We start from the raw sequence: 23,604 nt of genomic DNA, 5'->3' as shown, positions 1-23,604 counted from the left end.
TTCCGATAGTAATATTGAAATGGAGACTAAAGTCAACTGTAGGTTGTGTGGTGCATGTAATTCATGGACTGTTGTATTTAACTCAGTGCAGCTGCATCTTAAATCCTAATGGTGTAATAATAGTGAATTTATTTCAGTTACTGGAGAATGAATACCTTTTTTGAACGTTGTGGGTCCAACCCTGATAAACGTGACATTTGATTGAACTACCATCTCCTATCTTTTCTTTACATTGACTGTACTATATGTTCAGCAGTTTTAGAACCACGCTCTTTATATCTAAATAGAGATTCGCCAAGAACACAAACTTTCCACCCTTGGGTGGCCATCCAAAACAAGAACAATTTGCAAAGGCAGATGTTGCAGATGTTCTTGTATGCTGTGGGAATGGTGCTCTATATATCATGGAAAATCCCTAGAAAGTCCCTGTCAACGCTCAGTTCAACATTATGGGATTTTAGTAGATTACTTTTTACTGCTCTTGCAAAGCCAGTACAATATAAGAGCAAGACGATATAACAAGCAATGGGACAGCTTGTGGAAATCATATCTTGAGCAAGCACCTCATCACCTCATTCAACCACTCCTGCCATAAAACACAATGTACCCCACTAGGTATCTTCTGAAATGTTGTCATCCGTTCAAATACGAACAGTGAAGAAAGTAACTTTTATCATCGTTGCTTTACCTGTTGGCTAAATTTAATTTGTTTACAGATTTCAATTGATATGAATAGCCACATATGCTATTCTGCCTTTAAGACAAGCACCACAGTACTATTAAAATAAAGCACATTTCCGTTCAGTTTTGCACCTTGATGCCGCAGACTCTGGGCTACTGGGTCGAATACAGATTTTGCAACATCTTGATACTCTTAATTTGTTATACATTAATTTTGTGGGGTCTTCTGCTGATGACTCTAAGTGGGAGTGGATGTCAAAGATATTAGCCTGTCAAACTCCTCTCCGTGGGGCCAGGATGTGTTTTGTTAAGAAAGTGTTGGCTTTCATAAGACACGTATCTCAAGCTGTCATAAAATAATTGCACTTGTTTCCTTTGTGTGCTTGTCTTTCAATCAAATCATTGTCAGATCTGTACCTCAGACGTACCTCAGCGGGGACTATGGAAATAACACACGTCTCAAAAAACAGTGATGGCTGGACTTTTTGGGGGACAAAGCAGGAATGAAATCCAGTTAAATTTTAATGCCAATTCACACACACACACACACACACACACACACACACACACACACACACACACACACACACACACACACACACACACACACACACACACACACACACACACACAAAAAGAAAGTTATCTGAATGCCTTTTCCACGTGGAGCAGATCCAGGATCATCCTCCCCACACATTAAAGAAGTCCAACTAATCCCACATGAAGATGCACTTTGGCAACAGAGGCAAGGAAAATCTCCCATCCACACAACAAACCTTGAACAGAACCAAGACTCACTAAGTCAGCAAATAGAACCCAATCTTAAGTGTGTCTTGCTCTCAAGGGATCTGCTTTTATATTGAAAACACATGGAGACAAGAGAGATTGATGCAACAGTGTCAAACGGTGAATATGTCTTGCAGGGATTTCCTGTTAATTCACCAATTTCTCTTCAGAGTAGCATCCGGTTCACTTTGAACTTGATGTTTGTATTGCTACGGACACAAATAAGTACAACTTGTGCGGCGTGTTTGCTCCTTGAATTTCGGTTAAAATTAGTTGCTCTCCCGGAGCTACACAGGCAGTTTTATTTGCAACAGCTGTAACCTCCATTGATGTGTTTGTCATTTGGTTTCATTTAAAAGTAACATTAACTGCCATTGCCAAGCAGTCGTGGACACAACACTTAGGCGGGATTTACGTTACATGGCTCAAATGATCAAATTTTGATTGTTTTCTTTCTTGAGGCCAATGTTCCATGGCAATATAAAGAGAAAATAATGCATATCAATATTGACAGTTGAATGGTGTCTACTCATACCTACTTGGGTTTGAATTGAGATGCTGATTGGCTGTTAAAAATGAATGTTGAATCAGAATTTTCAAATTATTTTGAGAATGAATCATATTATCATTATTGTTGTGCGTCACGGGAATGTTTGAGTGGCAACCGACACCCGTTGAGTCTTAGCGCATGTATGAAGGACTGTTTAGCCAGCTAATGAGCATTATATTAAACTGCTAAGCAATCAGTCATAAAGCCCTCCTACGCATGTGTATCAACGCCATTGTCGTTATTTCACTGTTGGCCCATAACGCTTTCCTAGCACGTAGGAGTTTGCAAACCTGGACGCTGGACTAGAGAGATGAACTGTCCTAAGTTAGCTTAGCGCTAGCTAACACGGATGGAGTTAGAACTCTACCAAATGCACACAAAAAACACCCTTAGTTCTGTCGTTGGCCGGGGTACGGTGAGGGATCCTGGAAGTTGAAGTAAGTTATAGCAGATGAAAGTGTTTAACTTAAGACAGTAAACGTTTGGAATCATTTCACACTTTCAAAAGGAAGATAAAGTGGAATGTGTCTACTGCAAAGCATAACCATCTTACGCAACATTGATAGTAAAGTAAACATCATTAGAACACACATTGAACAAACGATGTGAAAACAAACACGTAATAATATTTATTCACGAGCTCCCGATGGCCACAATTATGAAGTAGCTCAACATGCAGACTTAGTAACAGTTAGCCACTTAACAGCCAGTGCAATCCCAACCCAACTCTACACTTTCATTCGTTGACTTGACATCACTCAACTGGTCAAAACCCGCTTTTTAAAGCAACACATTTTCAAAGTAACAGATGATACCGTGTTGAATGTCCACAAAAGTAATCAAAGTAATACCTGCACCTCATTTGCACATTTTTTTATTGGTAATATGTGTAAATCTTTAAAATAGTTCAATCTTTATAGGGTCGCTACTTTTCAGAATTTTGTCTGTTGGATATTTCTGAATATATGAAGAAGGGTAGGGATAATTGTATTTCAGCCATGCAATGTGGCAAAGATGATCGTGATATGATTGGTGACCTATCCAACGAGTAGTCTGCTGGTTAGCACTGCAGCTTTTTAATGACCCAAAAAGATTGAATAATCGAACACAAATGGATTGATAGATATTGTTGGATTATTAACATTGTTTTTCAGTTTCAATTTATATTTTAGCCGTTTTGGATTTAGTTAACTCAGTATAGCTCAATGAATAGTATTGTCTATTGTATTCTTATCTGTCTCTCTCGCCTGAGAAGAGAAGGGTAACAAGTTTCTTTTTTATATTATCTAAAGGGAGTATAGCTAGTACCAGTCTCAGTCGGTCGAAGAGAGTCCAACGACAGGCTGATTTATTATTGTTCAAGTCTAATCTGATTTGTACTCATGGGAATCTGGTCATGGGAGGAGAAAGGAGACTTTTCGTATTCACTGACTTTTCAATAAAAAACTGTGTGCGGGAAGAGGAGGGACACACAATCTGAACGGAACACGGCTTGAGTGTCTTCTTTTTGTGTGATCAGAAGCTTCTGAATAACTATACCTTTGCAAAGGGACTTCTTCACCAGAATCTCACCATTCAGTTAATTGAACACGCAAAGAGTACAATACATAATATTGTCTACTCTAATAAATGGTGATCCCCGACGCTAAATTCTAACGAATGGTGACGCAAATATTTTGACGATTTGCGAGCTGCGGCGTTCCCGGACGGGCGGAACTTCTAGGCCTAAATAAATAAAGTACGGTAAGTGGAGACTTTTATCCACGTAGGGAGGTTCTGTCTGTTTGGGACCGCTGCAACTGGTTTTTCGTCTTCCAAATTGTCTAAATTTTTACATGAGGTCTGTGTGAACAAGTTGTAGTTTGATGTCGTTCTAGAGTTGGGATTTTTCCTACGACAGTGAACTGTACACTTACGTGGGGTGGTGCATTTAAAAGTGACGTAAGTGCAGACCTAGAGATAGCGCTTTTTGAAGCAGGATGAAGTAGCGAATTGATTTTTGTTGTTGTTTTGTTTTGTTTAATCGAACACAAATGGATTGATAGATATCAATACCTTCTCTCCAGGTTGTCCAGGTGGTCCTGTTAATCCCGGCCCACCTCTCTCTCCCTGAGTACACAAAAAGTCATGACAAAATCGGATTTGTTGGGAGCTGCTGCTGATGAACCAACAGTAATGCCACAAATGGCTTTTTCGACCTTCCTACCGAAACGCCAGGCCTCCCCTCCTCCCCTTTCAAACCATCGGTCCCACGTTGACCCTAACAAACACAACACACATTTTCACAATGTAGGTTATTTTGTGACTGCAGTGATCTTGTCATTGGATTATTGATCACCTTCATTCCTGGTGCACCAGGAAACCCTGGACTTCCTCTAATGCCAGGCACCCCCTTCAATTGGAACAAAAATACAAACATCCAATCATAATTTTGGCAAGGATTTTTTTTGACCGTGTACAAAGTAGCACTAATTATTATAAGAATTTGTTTCAGCATCTATTTTTTCTGTTGGAAATTAGTGGTTGTTTTTTGGTATGTATGTATATTGAACTATGTAGTACTCACAGGCTTACCATCAGCACCAGCACGTCCAGGCTGACCTGATTTGCCACCGTTTCCTGTTTCACCCTAAGGAAAACATGGTGAGCGTTTTTAATGTCATTATAGTTTTGACAGAGCCGCTCATACCTAAAAATGACCTACTCAGTCCGCATTTACATAAGGATAATATAATACAATAAAGTAAAATATAAAGGCAATTTAAGCTTTGTAGTCACTGTCACAATATTTTTTATATAAATTAAATAAACATTGAAAAAACACAATATTGTCCGCAAGAAAGATGAGAAATTGGAGAGAGAACATGCATTTATTTGATCTTCGGCCTTCATACTCAGCCTAGTGCAGGTTGCAGAAGATTTTCAGTAGTTACTATTAAAATACCAAAGACGTTTGTGAGGCATTTTTGGAATATCCAAAGGAGACATAAGGAAACTTTATTTGGAAAAACTGACCTTCATGCCTGGAAGTCCTGGAGGTCCCGGAGGACAAATACAAGGTTCTTGAGTTGGCTCAGCATAATCTGGACTGTTGGAACACTGACGGAGCAAAAAAGAAAGCTCTTTTGTGTATATAGATTTACACTTATAGCTATAAATATGCAATATATATAAGTAATATAAATATGATATAATATATTTATGTAATATATATACATATATGCATACATACATTAATAATCTATACTCCTGTAGAACATGAGCTGTAAATCTGTATTGTCATTACAAGTAATTGCTAAATCTAACTCATAACTGTAAAATGATTAAATCTGCAATGTTTTTAATTTCTGTATGCAACGTATAAATAACTTTTTGATGTGAGATCAATAATAAGTAAGCGTTAAATTGAACTGGCTGAGTCTACCATGGAAATGTTTTATTGCAAAAAAGATTGACAAGCAGATTTATAAGTAAGTCAATGAGAAGCAGATGCATTTCAAAGCTGTAATGATTGGCAAACATCTGCAAGTTTAGGCTTCTGAATTTGTCTTGCATTAGCAATGTAGCGAGACAGCAATAGTGAGTTCCAAACAACATAATGATAGGACACTAGAACAGTTGCATGGCTAGACAAGTCTTCGCTGCAGAATCCCTTCCAACAAATAATAGAATTTACTGAATAAATGTGTTGTAATAAGATTTTCTGCTGAGTTGACCCATCTACTATATGGTGTGATGGTTGAGTATGGGGTGGCAAAATCATTTCACGCCAAATGTGCAGTTAACTGATGGTAACATTGAGTGTTAGTGGAAACAGATGTGGATCCCGGAGCGAGAAGTAGGTGAGAAGAAGTTATCTTTGTTGCTTTTCAGAAGAAGAATAGCAAAGCCAAACTAATTAGACTCTCGTACGTACCACTCCGGGTATTTCACACGCAGTCTCGCGGTTGTTCTGCTCAGGGTCACAGTAGATACGGAGCTTCTGAAGTTCAAACTGCACAAAAATGGCAACAGTACACAATTAACACGTCAATGGCGATATAAATAAAAAAAAACGAATAAAAGTGGTAACAGTGGTAAATGCGGTTGCATAATTCTAGTATTATTTGTGCTTTGCCACTAATAAACTATTTATAACTCCCCAATGAAAAACACTTTCTTATATTATGAGGGGGTGTTTAATACTTTAACTAAATCCAGAAGAGGACCAGCTGTCATGTAGGATAGGGCTTCATCTATGCATCCATTCTCCTTGCAGGGTAGGTAAGTAAAGCAGATAGGTGCTGCTGTTTTTATTAGCGTTACCAACAAAGTATAGCTGGTCTCAGTAGGTGACTTTGAACAAAAGCAGCAATGATGTCAGTTAAATACGGTTATCACAGAGTGAAGGGAAACCCATTTGCTGTCTTGGGAGGGAACACAGCTGACTCCTGACAAATCGAAGCGGCTCCCTTCATTAATCCATTTAAAACTACATTAAAGCCTTTGAGGCTCATAACAGATGGAACACAAAACCATCATTAAAAGTTTTTATTTGGTGTGTTGTTGTTTTTTACATCTGTTACAATGCAAGAAGAAAGTTTCATATTTATATTGATTATGCCATGACAACAGAGACTATTTGTAGGTTGAAATATTATTAAGATGTTTATCAATTGAAATTACATTGCCGCCCTGATGTACCTTTTTGTTGTTGTCCGTGCACAAATAACTTGTCTGAACATGCACAGTATTTATTAGCATAAATTACCCTTTTGTGCTAACCGCTAGATGTGGTCATATAGTATGTGACTTCATTCCACAATCGTAACTACTGCCACAATGTGTGAACTGCAAAATTGTTTACATTAATATCAGAAGTTTGGAATTGCCAGGTGTTATCTCTGTTACATAACTATAACCGTGGTTTATCAGCATTGCACTGATTAAAGGACATTTTATTTAAAAGCATTTCTTTAACCATAGAAAGATAAATTTCTGTTAATAAAACAGTACATTTAAAAAAAAAAAAGTTAAGAATATATTCCACTATATATTTTAACAATCTGAGAATTCTTACTGGTGCTGTTGTTTCTTTACTGACATATTTTGCAACTTGAGTTTTCCCATTGATGAAAATGCCAACAGGAGGCTCCAAAGACAACGTTTCGATTTCCAGGTCATCAACGTAAAGAGTGACGTCCTCCTCAGTGACCAGCAGTCGTAGTTGGTGCCATTTCTCATCAAATAGTTTCTTTAGGCATAAAGCAAAAGTACAAACAACAGGAAATTATTATGAGAAAAAAAAATCTGGTAGTGATGATTAGAGAAATCACAATTAAGTAGCTCAAGATGTTCACAGTTATGCATACTGCATCTAAATGTATTTTTATTTATGAAATAACTTTTTTTTTCAAATTGTCTTTCATTTTGCATCTACATCTGTGTGTGAATTTAAGTAAATAAGATGGTTCAGCCTGCGATTGGCTGGCAACCGGTTCAGGGTGTACCCCCGCCTACTGCCCGAAACCAGCTGGGATATGCTCCAGCGCCCGCCGCGACCCTTGTGAAGACAAGCGGTTAAGAAAATGGATGGATGGATGGAAGATGTTTCAGCTACCCCTCCATAATAACATGTGTAGCAGGTATAGGGCGAGGACCCATATTCGGTTTCTTGAGTTGAAACACCCTGCCTTATTTTTTTTTCAGATGGTATAACCACACGATATTCTTTCTAATGAATAGGAGTGGGAATCATTGTAACATGGGATACTATTGTGATATTTTGCTCAAGGCAACAGTAATCACAATAAATGGATAATTGATATAGCAGAGGAAAAACTCCTTGACGCGTCACATTGTCTTCAGTATGTAACTAAAACAATGAAAACAGTGGTAAGTAATCTAATTTCCTCGCAAATAAATCATTAAACAAAGAAAAAAATATGCAAAATATTATTAGTGTTTAAATACTAAAAGTGAGAAAAGATGGAAAAGTTATAATTGAATGAAACAAAAATACATGAGAAAATATATTACGTTTTTCTTATTGTAAAATGTCCCTTTCCGTAAAGTATAGGAGAAATGTCACAGTACAAGTGGATTTACAATCACGTCATTGTACTGTAGTACATGTCAAAATCATTAAGCAAGAGTAGCGAAATGTGGCAAGTGTACGTGTCAAAATCCATCAGCGCCTCCATTTATTGGTGCCTCCAGGACTATTCTGTTATTCTTCGAACAACTGTTTTGAAGTTTTTCTTATTGTATTACCAGCTGGTAACGTTCAAAGCTCAAATATTCCACTGTATTTTGTTTAAGTGCAGGGGAAATGGTGGGCGCACTCGCACTCCGTTCGCTTTCTCCCAAGACACGTTGGAGCAGTCATGATTTTAACTGACCCATCCAGCCTTCTGTACTGTGCGCTAATGAACTCTACAAGGAGGGTGCTACAAGGTGCCTCAAGTTAAGCACAACTGCTATAAACATTAACCCGTTCCAGTTAAACTTTTAAACAGGCTTTCCCCTTTGGGCTTGAGAGACAGCAGGGAGCAACTAAGATAACAAGGTTTTATAGTATGTTTATGTAATTCATGTTACTGTATGTTCAAATCGGGCGCCTATTTATGGTGTTTTTAATTAGTTAATTTTTTTCATGTCAAATTTAAGATTTCAAGACTGCAATATTTTTAAACTAACATAGATATTGGAAGTTACGGACAAGTTCCGTTCCTACGCTGGCAACATAACCCGAATTTCACCGTTAAAGTCGATATTTAGGCCTGCATCTAAGTACTTTGTAGCCTACAGTACTTTTAAAAAACATATTTGCGCAACCCGGAAGATGCCGGAACCATATTTCGTGTATCCGCACGTACATTTATTGCTAACGGACGGTAAAGCGTACCTGATGACTTGCTCGATGGACGCCCGTTGCTGGAGGTAACAACAACACAACTTTAAAATGGTGTGATTACTGTGGGAAATTAACGAAAAAGAAGGTGCTACGGACGAGGCACGGGCGCCATAAAGTCGATTTGCCGTAGGTCACGTACGACGTAATTCGATCAAGGACTCCTTGTATTTTATATAGTTTGGTTGAGCAGTGGGACGGTTCAATGAAAAAAGTGGTTAGCACATCTGCTTCACTTTTAAAAAGTCCTCCCTGTTCTTGAAAAGGTTTTATCATAGGTCTTACTCCCCAAACATGCATATTGTGATCATTGAAAACTCTAAATTGTCAATAGGTGTGAATGGCTGTCGAGCAGTTAAAATCAACTGAGGTAGCCCCCACCTCAACACCCATCCTACACATCTACGTACCATTGCAGTGTTCCGTGAAAATGTAACTGTTTGCGTCCCGCTTAGTGAGTGACTGGTTGTGGTGAACTGGATGGTGCCATGAAGTCCATTTAGGGTCACTGCCATTTGAGGTCTCCCGTCACGCGTCTGGACCCTCCACAGGTCCCACTCTTCCAATGCTACCGATCCCTTGTATCTCAGAGTGGCAACGAATACATACGATGGCGGCAGACCATCAGGAAAAAGCGTCCTGAAATATTAAATTAGCTTACCTCAGCTTTAAAGGGACATTCAGTGATCCCTAGCGCCATCTAGTGGTGAACAAATAATTCATTTATTTTAAAAACCGACTGTTTATGTCAATAGTATGCAAAAAAATATGTTGTATTTCCTGCTACGGCTGCCCGAAGGATAACTTTGCGAATGTAGTTAGCCCGGGTGGTGGTTGCATCGAGTGTTGGACCCAATGGGTGGACCACAGCTTCCACAGCTTGGGCCTTCAGGTGGTCGTTACTAGCTCCTGTGATTCTGGTCCATCGCCTTTCACTTTCTGCTTTACTCCCGCAAGCTTTTACAAGTTTGGTTTTTTTACTAGCTCCTCCCACTAGCTGCTCTTGTTAGCCACTCCAGCCTATGTCTCTGACTAAATCCCGCTAGCTGCTCTTGTTAGCTGCACGGCTAATTCCGGCTCGCTCGGTCTTTCAATGTCGCTCGTCGGGCTTCACAACGGCTGCCAAGTCGCCGTCACTCGCCAAGATGCTCGTTTATTCACGCATAATAAAAATTGGGGGTAGGCTCGCAAAATGTGGTCTCTCTCTGAGCCACCGTAGTGTGCGTGCTCCTGCGTGCTTCTAATCTTATTCTTTGACCACTAGATGGCGCTAAGGACTACATACTGGGTCTTAAAACACACAAAGGAAAATAAGTCAAATTGATCACCTTGTAGCTTCACTCAAGTCAATACGTGATGTCACCTCATAGGCCTTAGTGCCATGATATGTTCCTTTTATTTTCTTGGCTTTTTTAGCCAAATTTAAATGTAATAGGATATCAAATCCTTTTTCATCTCTGGAATCAATCGGTATTCTCGCAGGACAAACAGTCTCTGAAAAAAGAGGACACAAAAACTGAACAGCTCTTTTGATATTTAAGTAGTCACGCTCTTTGACTAAATTGAAAAGCTCTTAACAAAGCCTGAAACTCAATAGTTACTGAACAAATGATCGGCCAACTTTTTTTCTGAGTCGAGCAAACAGCCTCTAAATAAGCAATTTCTTACCTTCACACAGTTTTTGTCGTATGACTTGTATGATCCTGGAAATGCCTTTGTAGTCCTCAACAGAGAAGACGTACGTTGAAAAAGGCTTGTTTGCGATGGCTCCCAGCTGTGCCTCCTCCGTCTCTGACCCCACACCAATCGCAAACAAAATCACTCCTTTCTTTCTTGCGGTCTCTGCTGCCTTCGAAACCTCATCTTGAGACTTCCCATCGGTGAGGACAACTGCGATACGAGACACTCCCATCGGGCCACGCTCAGAGAGGCCAAACAGTTTGTCTGTGGCAAACTCAATGGCCGTGCCAGTCCTCGTGTTTCCTCCCATGTACTCAATAGATTCCATCGCTCTGATGAGATCTTTATTTGTCGAATACTTCCCCAGAGGTATTTCTAAAATGGGATCATCGGTGTACTGAACTACACCAACTTGGGTAAATTTCTGTCCAATGTTAAAGTTTTTGGTTATGTTTACAAGCCACCGCTTTACTATTTCAAAGTTGACATCTTCAACACTCCAAGAACCATCGACAATAAATACCAAATCACCTGCCGCGGTCCTACAACCTGAGGAAGACAGAAAGCAAAACCTTAGCGAGCTGATTTTCAATACATTCGGTTTGCTGGTAGTTTTGCTAAATGGAAGACAAAAAGTTAAAACTAGGGGTGTCAGGCGATTATTTTTTTTAATCTTAATTAATCGCATGACTTCAATAGTTAACTCACGATTAATCGCACATTTTATATCTGTTTTAAATGTACAATATAATCTACAATAAAATATTGTTTTCTAGGTTTTCATACTCTTGTTAACATACAAGTGGAAAAAAAATTAAACTAAGAAATATGGCTGCATAGTTTAGTCATTGATGCAGTAATTTCATAATAATTCATAAAACTGAGTTAAAAATTAAAAAGATTTACTGTAAAAAAGAAGTGTGATATTGATTTGTGTTGAGGTCATTTTTCTGCCACAAAAATGCAGAATTGCATTTGTAAGATGTTAACATGTAGTAACTTGTGAAATGATGCACATTTTTAAAACTATAAAATACAACTCAACCCCAGTCTCCCCAAATATATGCATTATTATTAAAATTATTACTGCTAAATTTTGACATGGACGTGTCTGCTGCATTGCGACTGGAATTCACCCAGTACAGGCTTTCCAAGTAAGGCGCGATCATTAATTGCACGTTAAAAAAACTAGTGGCTTTAAAGTAACTTAAAATTAACTCAAAATTAACACCAATTTTGACACTTTTAGTTAAAACAAAAGTTACTTACTTCTTAGGTCTTCGTCTTGAGCTGCGTTAAACCAATGAAGAAGCATGAAACACAGGCATCTTAAAACACAAGGCATGGATGTTACTTTGTAACCCATAGTGTAGCAGCACTATTTCCAGTTGAACCTGTAGAGAAAGGGGAACGCATCTTAATAGGGTCTTTCCCAATGGTCATCTAATATATATTATTATAGCTCTCTGTCCTGTTTGTAAAGGAGAGTTGAAATCTACCCGTTAATCTGGCTCCTTCAGATGTAGTACCGTAATTTCAAAATCCACTTCACACTGGACAACCAAGCCAGCTTTTTCCACAGGTATTTGACAGTTCGCAGATAAGCCATTAGTTTCCAAATGACAGCGATACAGTATATACTATTACTGTACCACTAGCGGAGCTAGAGGGGAGGCCGGGGTGGCACGTGCCCCTGTTCAAATGTGATTGGACCCCGCAGGCGCCAAATGATTGACATAACATAGCACTGGCGCAGTGGCGCCACACGTCTTGCATTGTAGCCTGCCAGCATTTTTATCACTCTGACGGCAACTAGTTGTTATGCCCCTCCTGCACAGTTGCTGGCGCTATTTACTACAAAATGTTGAAATCCACCTCACTAAGAGTCTGGAGTAGAAGAATCTCTCGAGTCCAATCAAGATTACATGTTTTTGGCAATGTCATGTTGGTTTCCCTGTGAGTGACTGTTTAGAATAACTCTTACAGTATGTTCAGATAGATTGTTTTGGACGGACATCAATGGGGTAGATGCCACGGATTTCCGACTTCTGGGTTTCGCACATCAGCGCCATTTCCGGCCGCGTTCCAACACTCGCACCCCCACCCCTGTGACCCCCAACCACGCGCTGCCGCCGATGGGCGGGAGCGCGCAAGGCGTCTCAGCTCTCTGAAATGCTTCAACAATTGAGACAGACACACTCACACCCGTCGACGAGAACACGCAACTGAGGGCGGAAGTGCAAGTACTGGGACGCGGCCCACACGGCGAAAACACGGAAGTCAAAAGTCCTGCCTCCTCCTATATCCCATAAGTTAACGTTGTTTTGCACAAGCTAAATACAAATGCATGAGCTGAATGACAAACAGAGACGTGAAACAGGAAACAGAACTACGGAGCGGCCTTCCAAATTAAAATCATAGATTTCAAAATAAGATATTTAAACATCACACACAAAATACTTAACACTTAGTATATATAAACCCTAACGTTTAGAATTGGGGGATTTAATAACAATAACATAAAGTACAGTGGTACCTCGGAGTTTGAACATAATTCGTTCCTGCGAAGTGTTCAAAGTTCGAATTGTTCAACCTCAGATTTTTTTTCCCCCATGGGGAATAATGTAAATGTAAATGTAAATCAATTCCCAAGCTCCAAAAACAGAAAATTCCTATTTTAATTTCTATTTATGTTTTTTACATTTACATGTACAGTATTTAAACAGTAAAAAAAATACCTTACCTTTTTTGTTGTGGTGTGATGGCATCAGTGGATGATAAATGCTATGTTAATGCTTGCTTGAGTTCAGTGCTGAGTTTGTGTATTAGGCATATTATTGGACTACTAAGCGTTCCTTGCGTGTGTTGTTTAACGTCATGCACGTTATTGAATAGTGTGTGTGTGTGTGTGTGTGGGGGGGGTGTTCCTCGTGCCAGTATTTTCAGAAATAGTCACGGTAGTTACAATGGCACGATACTCCTAATTCCACTGTGGTTCGCAGCACTGTATGTTTTTCTTTGCTGCCACTGGCACTGTTGTCTTTCTTCAGTGCATCGTCTCAACTACCGCAACGTGAGCATTCGGCATTGCTCGGCTTCGCTCGGCTTCACTCAGCTACCCGTTTTCAAGGTACGTTCGGCTTAGCTTGCTTTGCTTGGGTGTTCGAACTCCGAAAATGAGTTCAAACTCCAAGGCCTTTTTTACTCTGATTTTTTGGTTGAAGTCTGATTTGTCCGAGTTCCGAGACGTTCAAACTACGAGGTTCCACTGTGTTATTGTGCGGAACAAATTTTTTTCATAGTATGTGTGGAAAACGAAATAAGGGGAAAAATGTGACTTGTTCCTTTTTATTAAAATGTATTATAACGAATTAAACTAAACAAGTGTATGCGTTTAAATTTCATTCATATTAAACACTGATGTTAATTATTTCATAGACTTTGAAAGTTTTTGTACATTGTTAATAAAGAGCACATTATGTGCAAAAATCTCTTGCATGATTAATATGTACTTAAACATATTTCAACATTTAGAGACTCCGATTGAAATTAATTTATCATGAAACAAATTATTTGGCATAATCTTTGGATATCCTGAACATCGCTGGCCCCCCTCGAGCCCCCCCCCCCCCATTTATAAAAGTTTAGTAGTGTAGTACAGTGTACTGTACTACATTTTGGAAGTAACTTTCCCAGCGTTGTTATTATGTACTAAAATCACAATTATTTTGCTGCCAGCTGGCCATCAGAAAATCTGGAGGTGAATTCAATTCAACTCTCTTCTTTGCCAATGACTTCAGCCCCACATCAATCCTGTTTCTCAGCTCTCAACGCCTTAGCGCACTAAAGCATTTTCCTTTCTGACGTTATCCAGCACATCCTCACATAACGCTGTCAGCTGTACTAAATGAATGGTCTATTGAACTTCTAAACCACAATTACCCTTGAACTAGTGCTCACTGTTTCCTGTGGGATTACCAGTTCATCCTTTAAATCTAAGAAGACGCTTCGTCCAAGACTTATAAATAACTCCCCAATAAATTTGTTGCCAATACTTGTTGCAAACATTTTCTAAAATGTTAGATGTTTTTGCCTCCGGTTTAGCATTCCGGTATTCAAATACAACATTTTTAATGGCATGACGAAATTGTCTGCTCTCCCTTTGCTTGCAGGGTTTTTCAGCGGGCACTCCAGCTTCCTCCCATATTAGAACAACATGTAAACAGCACAAAGGAAGGCCAGAGCCCAGATTCGAACCCCCAACCGCAAAATTGTAAGGCAGGGGTGCTCAAGTTCGGTCCTCGAGAGCCCCTATCCAGCCTGTTTTCCATGTTTCTCTCCACTAACACACCTGATTCATGATCAGGATCGTTATAAGGCTTCTGCAAAGCTTGCTGATTAGCTGATCATTAGATTCAGCTGTGCTGCAGGAGGAAAACATGGAAAACCGGCTGGATAGAAGCTCTCGAGGACCGAACTTAAGCACCCCTGTTGTAAGGCTAAAGTTCTAACCACTCATCTACTTGTAATTGTGCTACATAGGGACTAACATTTAGACTCATCTTAATATCTTTCTAAGGCAAAGGTGGGCAATCTCAGTCCTCGAGGGCTGGAGTCCTGCAGGTTTTCGAGATTTCTCACTTCCAACACAACCTGATTCCAATCAACAGGATATCGTTATCAGGCTTATGCAGGACTCGCTGATGAGCTGATCATATATCAGCTGTTGGAGAAGGGCAACATGCAAAACCTGCAGGACTTCGGCCCTCGATGCCCACCTCTGATCTAAGGGAAAGTTCGAGTTTACATTCACATATGTATGAATGTCAGAGGATGCTGCAGGATCCATAGAAAATGTGCTGATGCACCAATTTGCTATGGAATTGCGAAAGTAGCTTGCTGATTTCGCTGACGTTAGGCCTTCTCCAACCATTTTCATTTTTCTCTAAATCTGTTCGCGTTTTACTATGAGCATCCCAAAGGCTCTGTAGTCAACATTTATGCAACCATTTCCCAATACAATTTCTGCTGAAAGGATTTTTCAGCAGTGCACGCCTACACCCTCTGCTTTAGGCTGTTAATGTCATCTGAATCTTTTTTTTCTTTTCCACATTTGAATGGAAACCAGATTTTTTTTTTTTGCACAAAAAAAACCACACATCTAAAGAATGGGTCCAAACATACACTAGTTAAAATCAAATAAAAATAATAATAAAAAATTAATAAATGAACAAATAATAATAATTATATATATATATATATGTTTTTTAAATATATATATATATATATACATATATATATATATATATATATAAATAACGTATCAATTCAAACTTATATGCCTTGTCTTTGTCCAAGGTAACCGTAATGATTTATCATCATGCAAGTGACAAGTATCTCCTAAGTATGCATCCCACTGCACATTGCCTGTTGCTTATGCTGACTTGGCACACTCATAATAGGCAATCCTTGACATGCTTGGCCTCTTTTGATACCTATCATCCAGAGTGTCTATTTTGAGTGTTACTTGTTGAGACAAGCACAATAAATGTCTCCCTGTCCTCAGGGATAGATCTTATGAGTGTCTTATCAGCACTAATCTAAAATTCGCCTTATATACAGCATGCATGTTTAAGGATTTTAGGAAGAAACTCACACAAGCACAGGGAGAGCATACAAACCTCACAGGCTGAAGTTTAAAACCTTCTTGCTGTAAGTGCTAGCAAAATGCACCATTACCAAATATGAAATGCAAATTAGATGTTTTTGCCTTTCTAATGACTTTGCTCCATCAATGTTTTCTCAATCATTGGCTCAAACTCCACTTATTTTACCACATTTTAAAATGCAGTTTGAATCCCATGTTTCAAGGACAATAAAACTCAGGCCAGATCTGTGATCATTCTGTGTTTTCGGCATTTCTTATACCACATTTTGACATCATAATTACATGATTATGGCATTTAGCTATTAAACGGAGTCTCTCTGAAATGCAGGAAATGACTGCAGGAGTTCTACATGAACCTAATAGAGCACTAGTGCAAAAAAAAAAACTGTATTGTATCTAAGCATTCAACAAATAATGTTTAAAAAAAAAAAAGCCCAATACAGTAATAATGTTGGCATTGCCCTTCAACTGCGCATGCTGCAAACAATATTGAACATAATGTGGTTTCATTATGACGTCCAAACGTATGAAATTGGAGCTGCAATGTAATACGCAAGCTGATGAATGAGTTGCATGTGAGCCGGCAGCAGACATTTGATCATCGAAGTCGTTTCTGCGGTCTTCCTATTAAATGACAGCTTCAAACACGTGGAAGACAGAAACTGCTGACATGCTAAAAGGAAGTAGTTGCAAATGAAGACCAGATATTCTGCAATGTGCTGTAAAAGGCGGGACCTCTGGAACAGATCTAATTTGCATATAAATGGCAATAGTGTTAATCTCATTTCAGAACATGACACATCAAGATCAAGCAAACAGTAGCTGAGATTTCACCCTTAGCCTTGAGAGTTCATCCATTTCGGTTCAAGCAAAGGAGGGGTTCCAGAATTAGCATGACTCCATTTTTCCACAATGTTCACTCTGCACTGAAGAGACACACTTGAACATGCTTCTACTGGTTGCGAAAGCCATTTTATTCAGAATTTTCCTCACTAGAGATTTAAGGGAGACTGCTGGAAAACCCCTTCATTGGCAAGGTGCATGCAGCCTGGACGACTTTCCCCTCCGATGACTTTCTCCAAACGCAGTGTTTCTACACCTCTGCTCAAACCACATGGAATTCATTTACACCGTCAGGCAGTCAAGTTCTCAACTCTCCACCGGTTCCAAACACATTGTAGGCCTGCTTCATGATGAGCGAGTGCATCTTACGTACAGCAAAGAAGAAGAGGCAAGTGCACTTGTGCCGCGTTACATTCCATTAAAATGTGTATCGTGTATCTACAGCGAAACAAACATTTGGATTGTTTTGGGGGCAAAACTACCTCGCAGAGGCTTTAGTCTGAAAATTACCGAATGAAATCCAAACTTGGGTTCCATTCAAATGTTGACGAAATTCCAGCAATGACTGCAACATCTCCTTAGTCAGCCCTTTGAAAAGTCATAATTTAACATACAGCTGGTCCAGAATTATTTTTGGGAGCAATAACACACATTTCAAATGATATTAAAGTGGGGGGGGGGGGGGGTAAACAATTCTGTTCTCGGAGAATTACTCACCGTTTCCTTGTTGAATTTGAACAGCGAGAGGCACTTTGTGCATTTTTGTGACGACATTTTCATTCGTTGCCTTGATTGGTCAAAACAAATGTGTAAAGATGCCGCATCACCCAATCAGCTCAAAGTATCCCAAACGGATCAGCTGAGTGAAGCCCCAGATTGAACTCCCTTGAGTGAATCACAATTATCAATCTGGCTGGTAAGATTAACAAGACCCAAATTAGGATAAGCGCTATAGAAAATGAAAGGATGGATGATGAATTGAAGGGCTGTCAGATATTCATTCATTCATTTTCAACCACTTATCCCGTTGCACTTAATCAGTAGTTATATGCTGACTGATCTGAACTTTGCTGTCATCTCCTGTGACCTGCATGGTCGTTCAAACCAAATTTTGCTTGAAATTGTGTCACATTTAAAAATAAATAAATAAATAATAATTCTGAATAGTTCCTTTTTAGCCACTTGGGAGATTTCACTGTAGACTAAGTCTGAACAATGACTGCAGTGTGGTGTGAGATGTATTTACAGCTTTACACGATCAGGATTTTTTAATTATTTCTGGCCTATCACGATCAGCGATCAATATTTGGTGTAGAAGATGGAGCAATAAAACAAAACAAGATAATTATACTTACAATCTAGCGTCACCATTTGTGGTGGTGTCATTAATTGATCTGGCAAATTAAGACATTACAGCTGATCACCGATTTTGCATAAAATACTAAATATCGCCCGATCCAGCTGATCAAATAAAATATACAGTATATATGGCCTACTATAATGCACATTTGAACTATTAAGCCCAGAAGAGTTATATTCACTTCGTACTGTATCTGTATTTTGAGTAGTAATATCCAAAGATTAAATCCACTTGCACTACTGATCTTACACAGCATGTATCTGAAGTAAATTTGGCAAAAGAAAACTATTCCATTCTAAAATCAACAACTTCTGTTGCTGAACCGCGGCCAAGATCATCGAGATTTGCTGCTGCCAATTTCTTCAAGCAACAAAGGAAAGCCAAGTCATGTTAGTCGTTCTCCTTCGAGATCTACCCAACATCCAAAAGTTTGGTGTTAGCTCAGAGGGGTCCAAATGCTTTCCAACTAGTACGTCTAATTTTTATATTTACTGCTCCAAATCCTTTAGATTATTGCATTTAATATATATATATATTGAGACTATTGATAGCATGAAAACCCTTCCAGATGATTCCATGTATTTTTGACAGCAGCACATAGGCATACAAGGTGCTGACAACTGCAGTTAATGCCTTCAATAAGCTCAATAAACACTCAAAATGAAAACTGACATCTTGTTGGACAAAATACAATTCAAAAACAATGACAACTTTTGCATTAGTATGTGTAAACCCAAAACAACCTGCACTGATACATTTGACACACACACCACCATGCACATAAAAACTCACCACCAAACACAGGTGTCAGTGCATCCCAAATGTTTGCAAGATATTACCTGTTAGCGTTCCAAGACCTTGTGGGAATTCCTGTTAATCCTTCTCATTAAGAGGGATGAGCGATCATTACTGTTCCCAGTCCAGGATTGTCAGAAAGTGCATGAAGAAATGCAGGTTCTGTCTAGTGAATGAACGAAGGCCCTCCCTCAGTCGCCTGTGCTTCTGTCCTTCTTCTCCCTCCTCTCTACACCCCCCCCCCCCACCCCCTCACACACCCCACTCTCGCTGGCATCGCGCCAGCCTCAATTACCACGAGTGGAAAGAGAAGGCGATAAGGAGAGCATGAAATTGTACAACAGACAGCCCATCTCTGACTGTCCAGAAGGAAAATAATAGTAATGAGAGCAGTCTCCTTCCAAGTGTTGTGGGTTTGGAACTGCGGTTTGCTGAGGGCATAACCAGAGAACATGGACATTTCTAGAAGACAAACATGAGATCAACCCACAAATTGGAGTCTTTTTGCTGAATTGCACATGCATTGATCAGCATAAATGGCAAACAATTATGTTTATGGACATATTATGCCTATACAGTTATTTACTATGAACACTATGATGAGTTATTATACTGATGAAGGTCGGTGTATCATTGATGTATTATGCTTATGCAGTTACTATGAATTTTAGGACTGCATTATGATTATATAGTTAGTTACTATGTCACCTATGATGAGTTATGCTGATGAAGGTCGGCGGCATTATGTTATGGGTGTATTATGCTTATGCAGTTACTATGGATGTTATATATGTATTGTGCTTATACTCTTAGTTACTATGTCCCTTATGATGTTGTATTATGCTTATGATGGTCAGGGGTCATTGTGTTATGGATGTATTATGCATATGCAATAATGATAGTGATAATGTGATCATGATGATGTTTAGCCATATTAACTCTTTGCTTGCCAAGTTTTGTAGTTACTATGTTCCCTATGATGATAATGTGGCCAGTTGCTATGCAGTTGTTATGGTCCAATATTAGTTTCTCAAGTCACTCTTATTTTTTGAGATAGGCCTTTATTCTGCCCTAGCGAGAGTTTCTGAGTGACACTTTAGTCAGTACGTCGAGATTCCCTTAGCTGAAGTTCTTCTCAGCACGCTGAGATTTCTTCCATGCAAGATTTCTTCCATGGAAGCTGTCTTCCTTGAGTTCTGCATCCAGCCCTGCCCGCTGTAGTTTCTTTGTACTTTTGAGTTCTGCATCCAGCCCGATCAAGGTTCTTAGTCAAGTTTTCTCCATCAAGTGCTTTCTTCGAGGCCATCTGAATCCAGCCCTGCTCTCTGTTGTTGCTATGTATTTGTATTGTCCTAATTCCGCAACTCGCTCGACAAATACATTATAATGATGGGTATAATTTGAGAAAGAATTGCAATGCATCCCTTAAATGCCATTTCAATCTGTAAAACCGATTTTCTTGCAAGGGTAATTGATGTCAAAGACCCTCTGGCTTTTTTTTAATACTTTGGCTGGAATTGCAAGTGACACAATTCAGATTTTTGTGGAGCACTGATATGGGTCATGGCAGTGTAAAGAGGAAAAAATGGTATCCAAGAACTGTATCAGATATCTGCCAAAGCGACAGCACCATAAACGGACAGATGAGCACGACTATGTCAATGCAAGCCTGATGTCATGGCAATGAACCAATCGAGAACGTATATAGCCTGTGGAAAGTTAAATATGGTCTCAATATAGTACATCATGCATTAGTACATGCTGCCAACATTGGCCAGTGGAGTATTGCTGAGGTCAGCTAAATTTTAAAACATATTAGGAGAAGAGGTCTGCTCAGCAGTGTGTAATGTTTGTAGTATTTTGTTAGTTTACTTTGCCGTTGTTCCGGTGCAATGTTGACACTTGTGTAGTTGTGCCTTGGCGGAATCGGCTACAACTTCTGGACCCAGAGGTGCTTCTTGGGTAAAAACGGTGAGTCAAGTATTGCAACTTATTGCATCGTAATTGAAAAGAATAATAAGTGCAGTGCTTTAATTGGAACTATATTAAATATATTGCATTGTCAGTCGTCTATCAAGACATGTATCACATCAGTCTATATTGCTATAGTCTATATTTCTATATTTCTGTCAAAAACTAAACAGTACTCTACAGACTAAACCGTTTTCACTATGTACACTGCAGTGGCTTTCAGTCAGTAAAAGCCATTGTATAACATTCTTTATAAAGCCTAAACCATGAAATATATAAGAGAAAATTCAGATTATTTGTAAATAGAGTAGTTATTGGTCCTTTTGAACAAACAATTATTTTTATTTTTTTGAAAATCAACTTCCACATATGACATTTGATTTCTGTCATATTCGATACATCCTGTCACGGCTGGCGGTATTTGTAAACTCAAAAGTGGGGAGGCAGAACAAAGAGGCCAAGGTAAAGGCAAAAAACAAAAGGGCACAATGTGCCAACAGGAAACAACAAAGTCCTAAATGCGAGCAAACTCAAAAGTCAAAAGATGGGGGAAACCACAAAACGACAATGGACCGACACAGACTGGACAAACACCACAGATTAAGGCCCCGTCCAGACGGAAGCAAAGCCGGCTTTGTTCCTCAAACAAATCTCGTACACACAGAAGCATTTCAAGACTTGCGTGTGTCCAAAAGAAGACGCTGAGGACGTTTAACGGCTGTAATGTATATGCCAAGTCTGGAGTGGCGCTGTAGCGCAGCCACAGGGAGTTAACGGAACGCGTAGGAAAAGAATCAGCAAAAAAGACTAACACTTTTTTTCAATCTACAGAACAAACATGGCTTTGCATGTATCAAAACAACATGAAAAAGAGGAACACAGGAGAAGTGACAATGGCGGGGGATTCAAGTACAACACCGCTTGTTGAACATGGGAATAAAGAAGCAAAAGCATAAGCAAACTAAGGAGGCTGCGCAAAACGACTATGATACGGCTACCGGCCATTGTTATAGACAGACTGACGGTTTACGTGCAGTCACGATTGGCGCATACGTCATCAATCTGTGACAATGCATCCTCATCAAGCTGCGACTATTACGTCATCAATGGAGGGGTATCCTGCATATGGTGTCCAGGCGGACGCGTAAGGGGCGCATTTTAAAAACTTTACACTCACACAACCCGGTTTCAAAAGTGATCGGTTTCAAGCTTCGAATCGCGTCATCGTTTGGACGAAAGACCAAAACGGTAAGAAACTTGTGAGGATACATTGAAACTGGCTCTCGCGTGGACAGGGCCTAAATACACCAACACTAATGAGACATACCTGGGGAACACAAAAGGCACAGTGCACCGATTGGTCACACACACACACACACACATTGGGAAGGGAAGAAACACACGTGGACGTGATCAGACATAACGAGACAAGGAGAGAAATCAGGAACACATGACAATCACCAACTATAGACAAAAACAACAAACACAGCCATAATAAACAAAACCCAACCTCTACAAAACCGAAACATAACATCACTCCCCCCCAGTCACAGTCCCAAAGTACAAGAAATAAAAAAAAACAGCACAAAAACAGAGGCGGGTGGAGGGGGGCACGGAGGTAGGAACCCGGACCACCATCAGGGCCAGTCCATAGGGTGTCCTCGGAGTCGGTCAGGGGGACGTCCTGGCCAGACCAGAGGTGCCCAATGCCTCATAACCGCAGACGGTGGTTGCAACAGGATCCGCGCCGCCGGACAAGGAGCAGGAGGCGGCCGCAAGGTCGCTGGAAAAGCCATCAGCTGGATGATACTGCCCTCTAATGGATTATCCGTGCAATACATGTGTCAGATCATATACGTCAGGGTTTTAATGGGAAAAAATATTGTAATCATGAAATAGAGGGCTCAAAATGTCTTGTATTCAATATGATTTGCCGTTTGTATGAACGAGAATGCACGATCACTCCTACCTGCCTGCTGCAGGTCACATCAAACTTTGTCCTGTGCCAAGACGAGGTGCTGGTGGTTGCCCAGCGTGTCCTGGTTGACCCGAGTCTCAGCAGTCTCTGGTGGATTGCACAGGCAAATGCTGAGGGGGTGGGGGGGGAGTGTTGGGGGGGGGGGGGGGGGGGGTGATAACATGGGAGTGTCAGATTTGCTGATGAAATATGCAGACATTCTGATGCCGTGTAATCATTTCTTTATAAAGACTGCAGGCTTCTGGTTTGCTACCTAATACAACACATTTCAAGGGTGAGCTATGATGTTAATTATTTGTTCAAATGGTCAGTCAGTCAGACAACCACTGTAGATCACTGTTGGCATAACTCACCGCAGTCAAGTGTGGTCAACTTTCCGATTGAAAACAGCACTGCAGGA

General features: G+C 39.8%; 1 protein-coding gene across 2 annotated transcripts in view; it reads right to left on the bottom strand.

Moving 5' to 3' along the window:
• The window catches only part of col21a1 (collagen, type XXI, alpha 1), an 18,506-nt gene extending 6,551 nt beyond the window's left edge, over window positions 1-11,955 (bottom strand). Inside the window, exons 1-11 of one of the 2 annotated variants that reach the window (XM_086093352.1) lie at window positions 11,859-11,955; window positions 10,578-11,138; window positions 10,238-10,403; window positions 9,320-9,548; window positions 7,077-7,250; window positions 5,934-6,011; window positions 5,033-5,116; window positions 4,584-4,646; window positions 4,356-4,409; window positions 4,224-4,277; window positions 4,073-4,126 (exon numbers count right to left, since the gene is read on the bottom strand). In XM_086093352.1, the coding sequence (XP_085949478.1) occupies window positions 4,073-4,126; window positions 4,224-4,277; window positions 4,356-4,409; window positions 4,584-4,646; window positions 5,033-5,116; window positions 5,934-6,011; window positions 7,077-7,250; window positions 9,320-9,548; window positions 10,238-10,403; window positions 10,578-11,138; window positions 11,859-11,955 (1,614 nt within the window). The remainder of the gene's footprint in view (window positions 1-4,072; window positions 4,127-4,223; window positions 4,278-4,355; window positions 4,410-4,583; window positions 4,647-5,032; window positions 5,117-5,933; window positions 6,012-7,076; window positions 7,251-9,319; window positions 9,549-10,237; window positions 10,404-10,577; window positions 11,139-11,858) is intronic. The other variant, XM_086093353.1, reaches the window with a different exon arrangement.
• Window positions 11,956-23,604: the final 11,649 nt, after the last annotated feature.

The sequence above is a fragment of the Leptonotus elevatus genome, chromosome 13 (assembly GCF_054856555.1).
Source record: "Leptonotus elevatus isolate MCC_2025b chromosome 13, RoL_Lele_1.0, whole genome shotgun sequence".
Taxonomy (NCBI): domain Eukaryota; kingdom Metazoa; phylum Chordata; class Actinopteri; order Syngnathiformes; family Syngnathidae; genus Leptonotus; species Leptonotus elevatus.
This window is presented reverse-complemented; position numbering and strand designations above follow the sequence as displayed.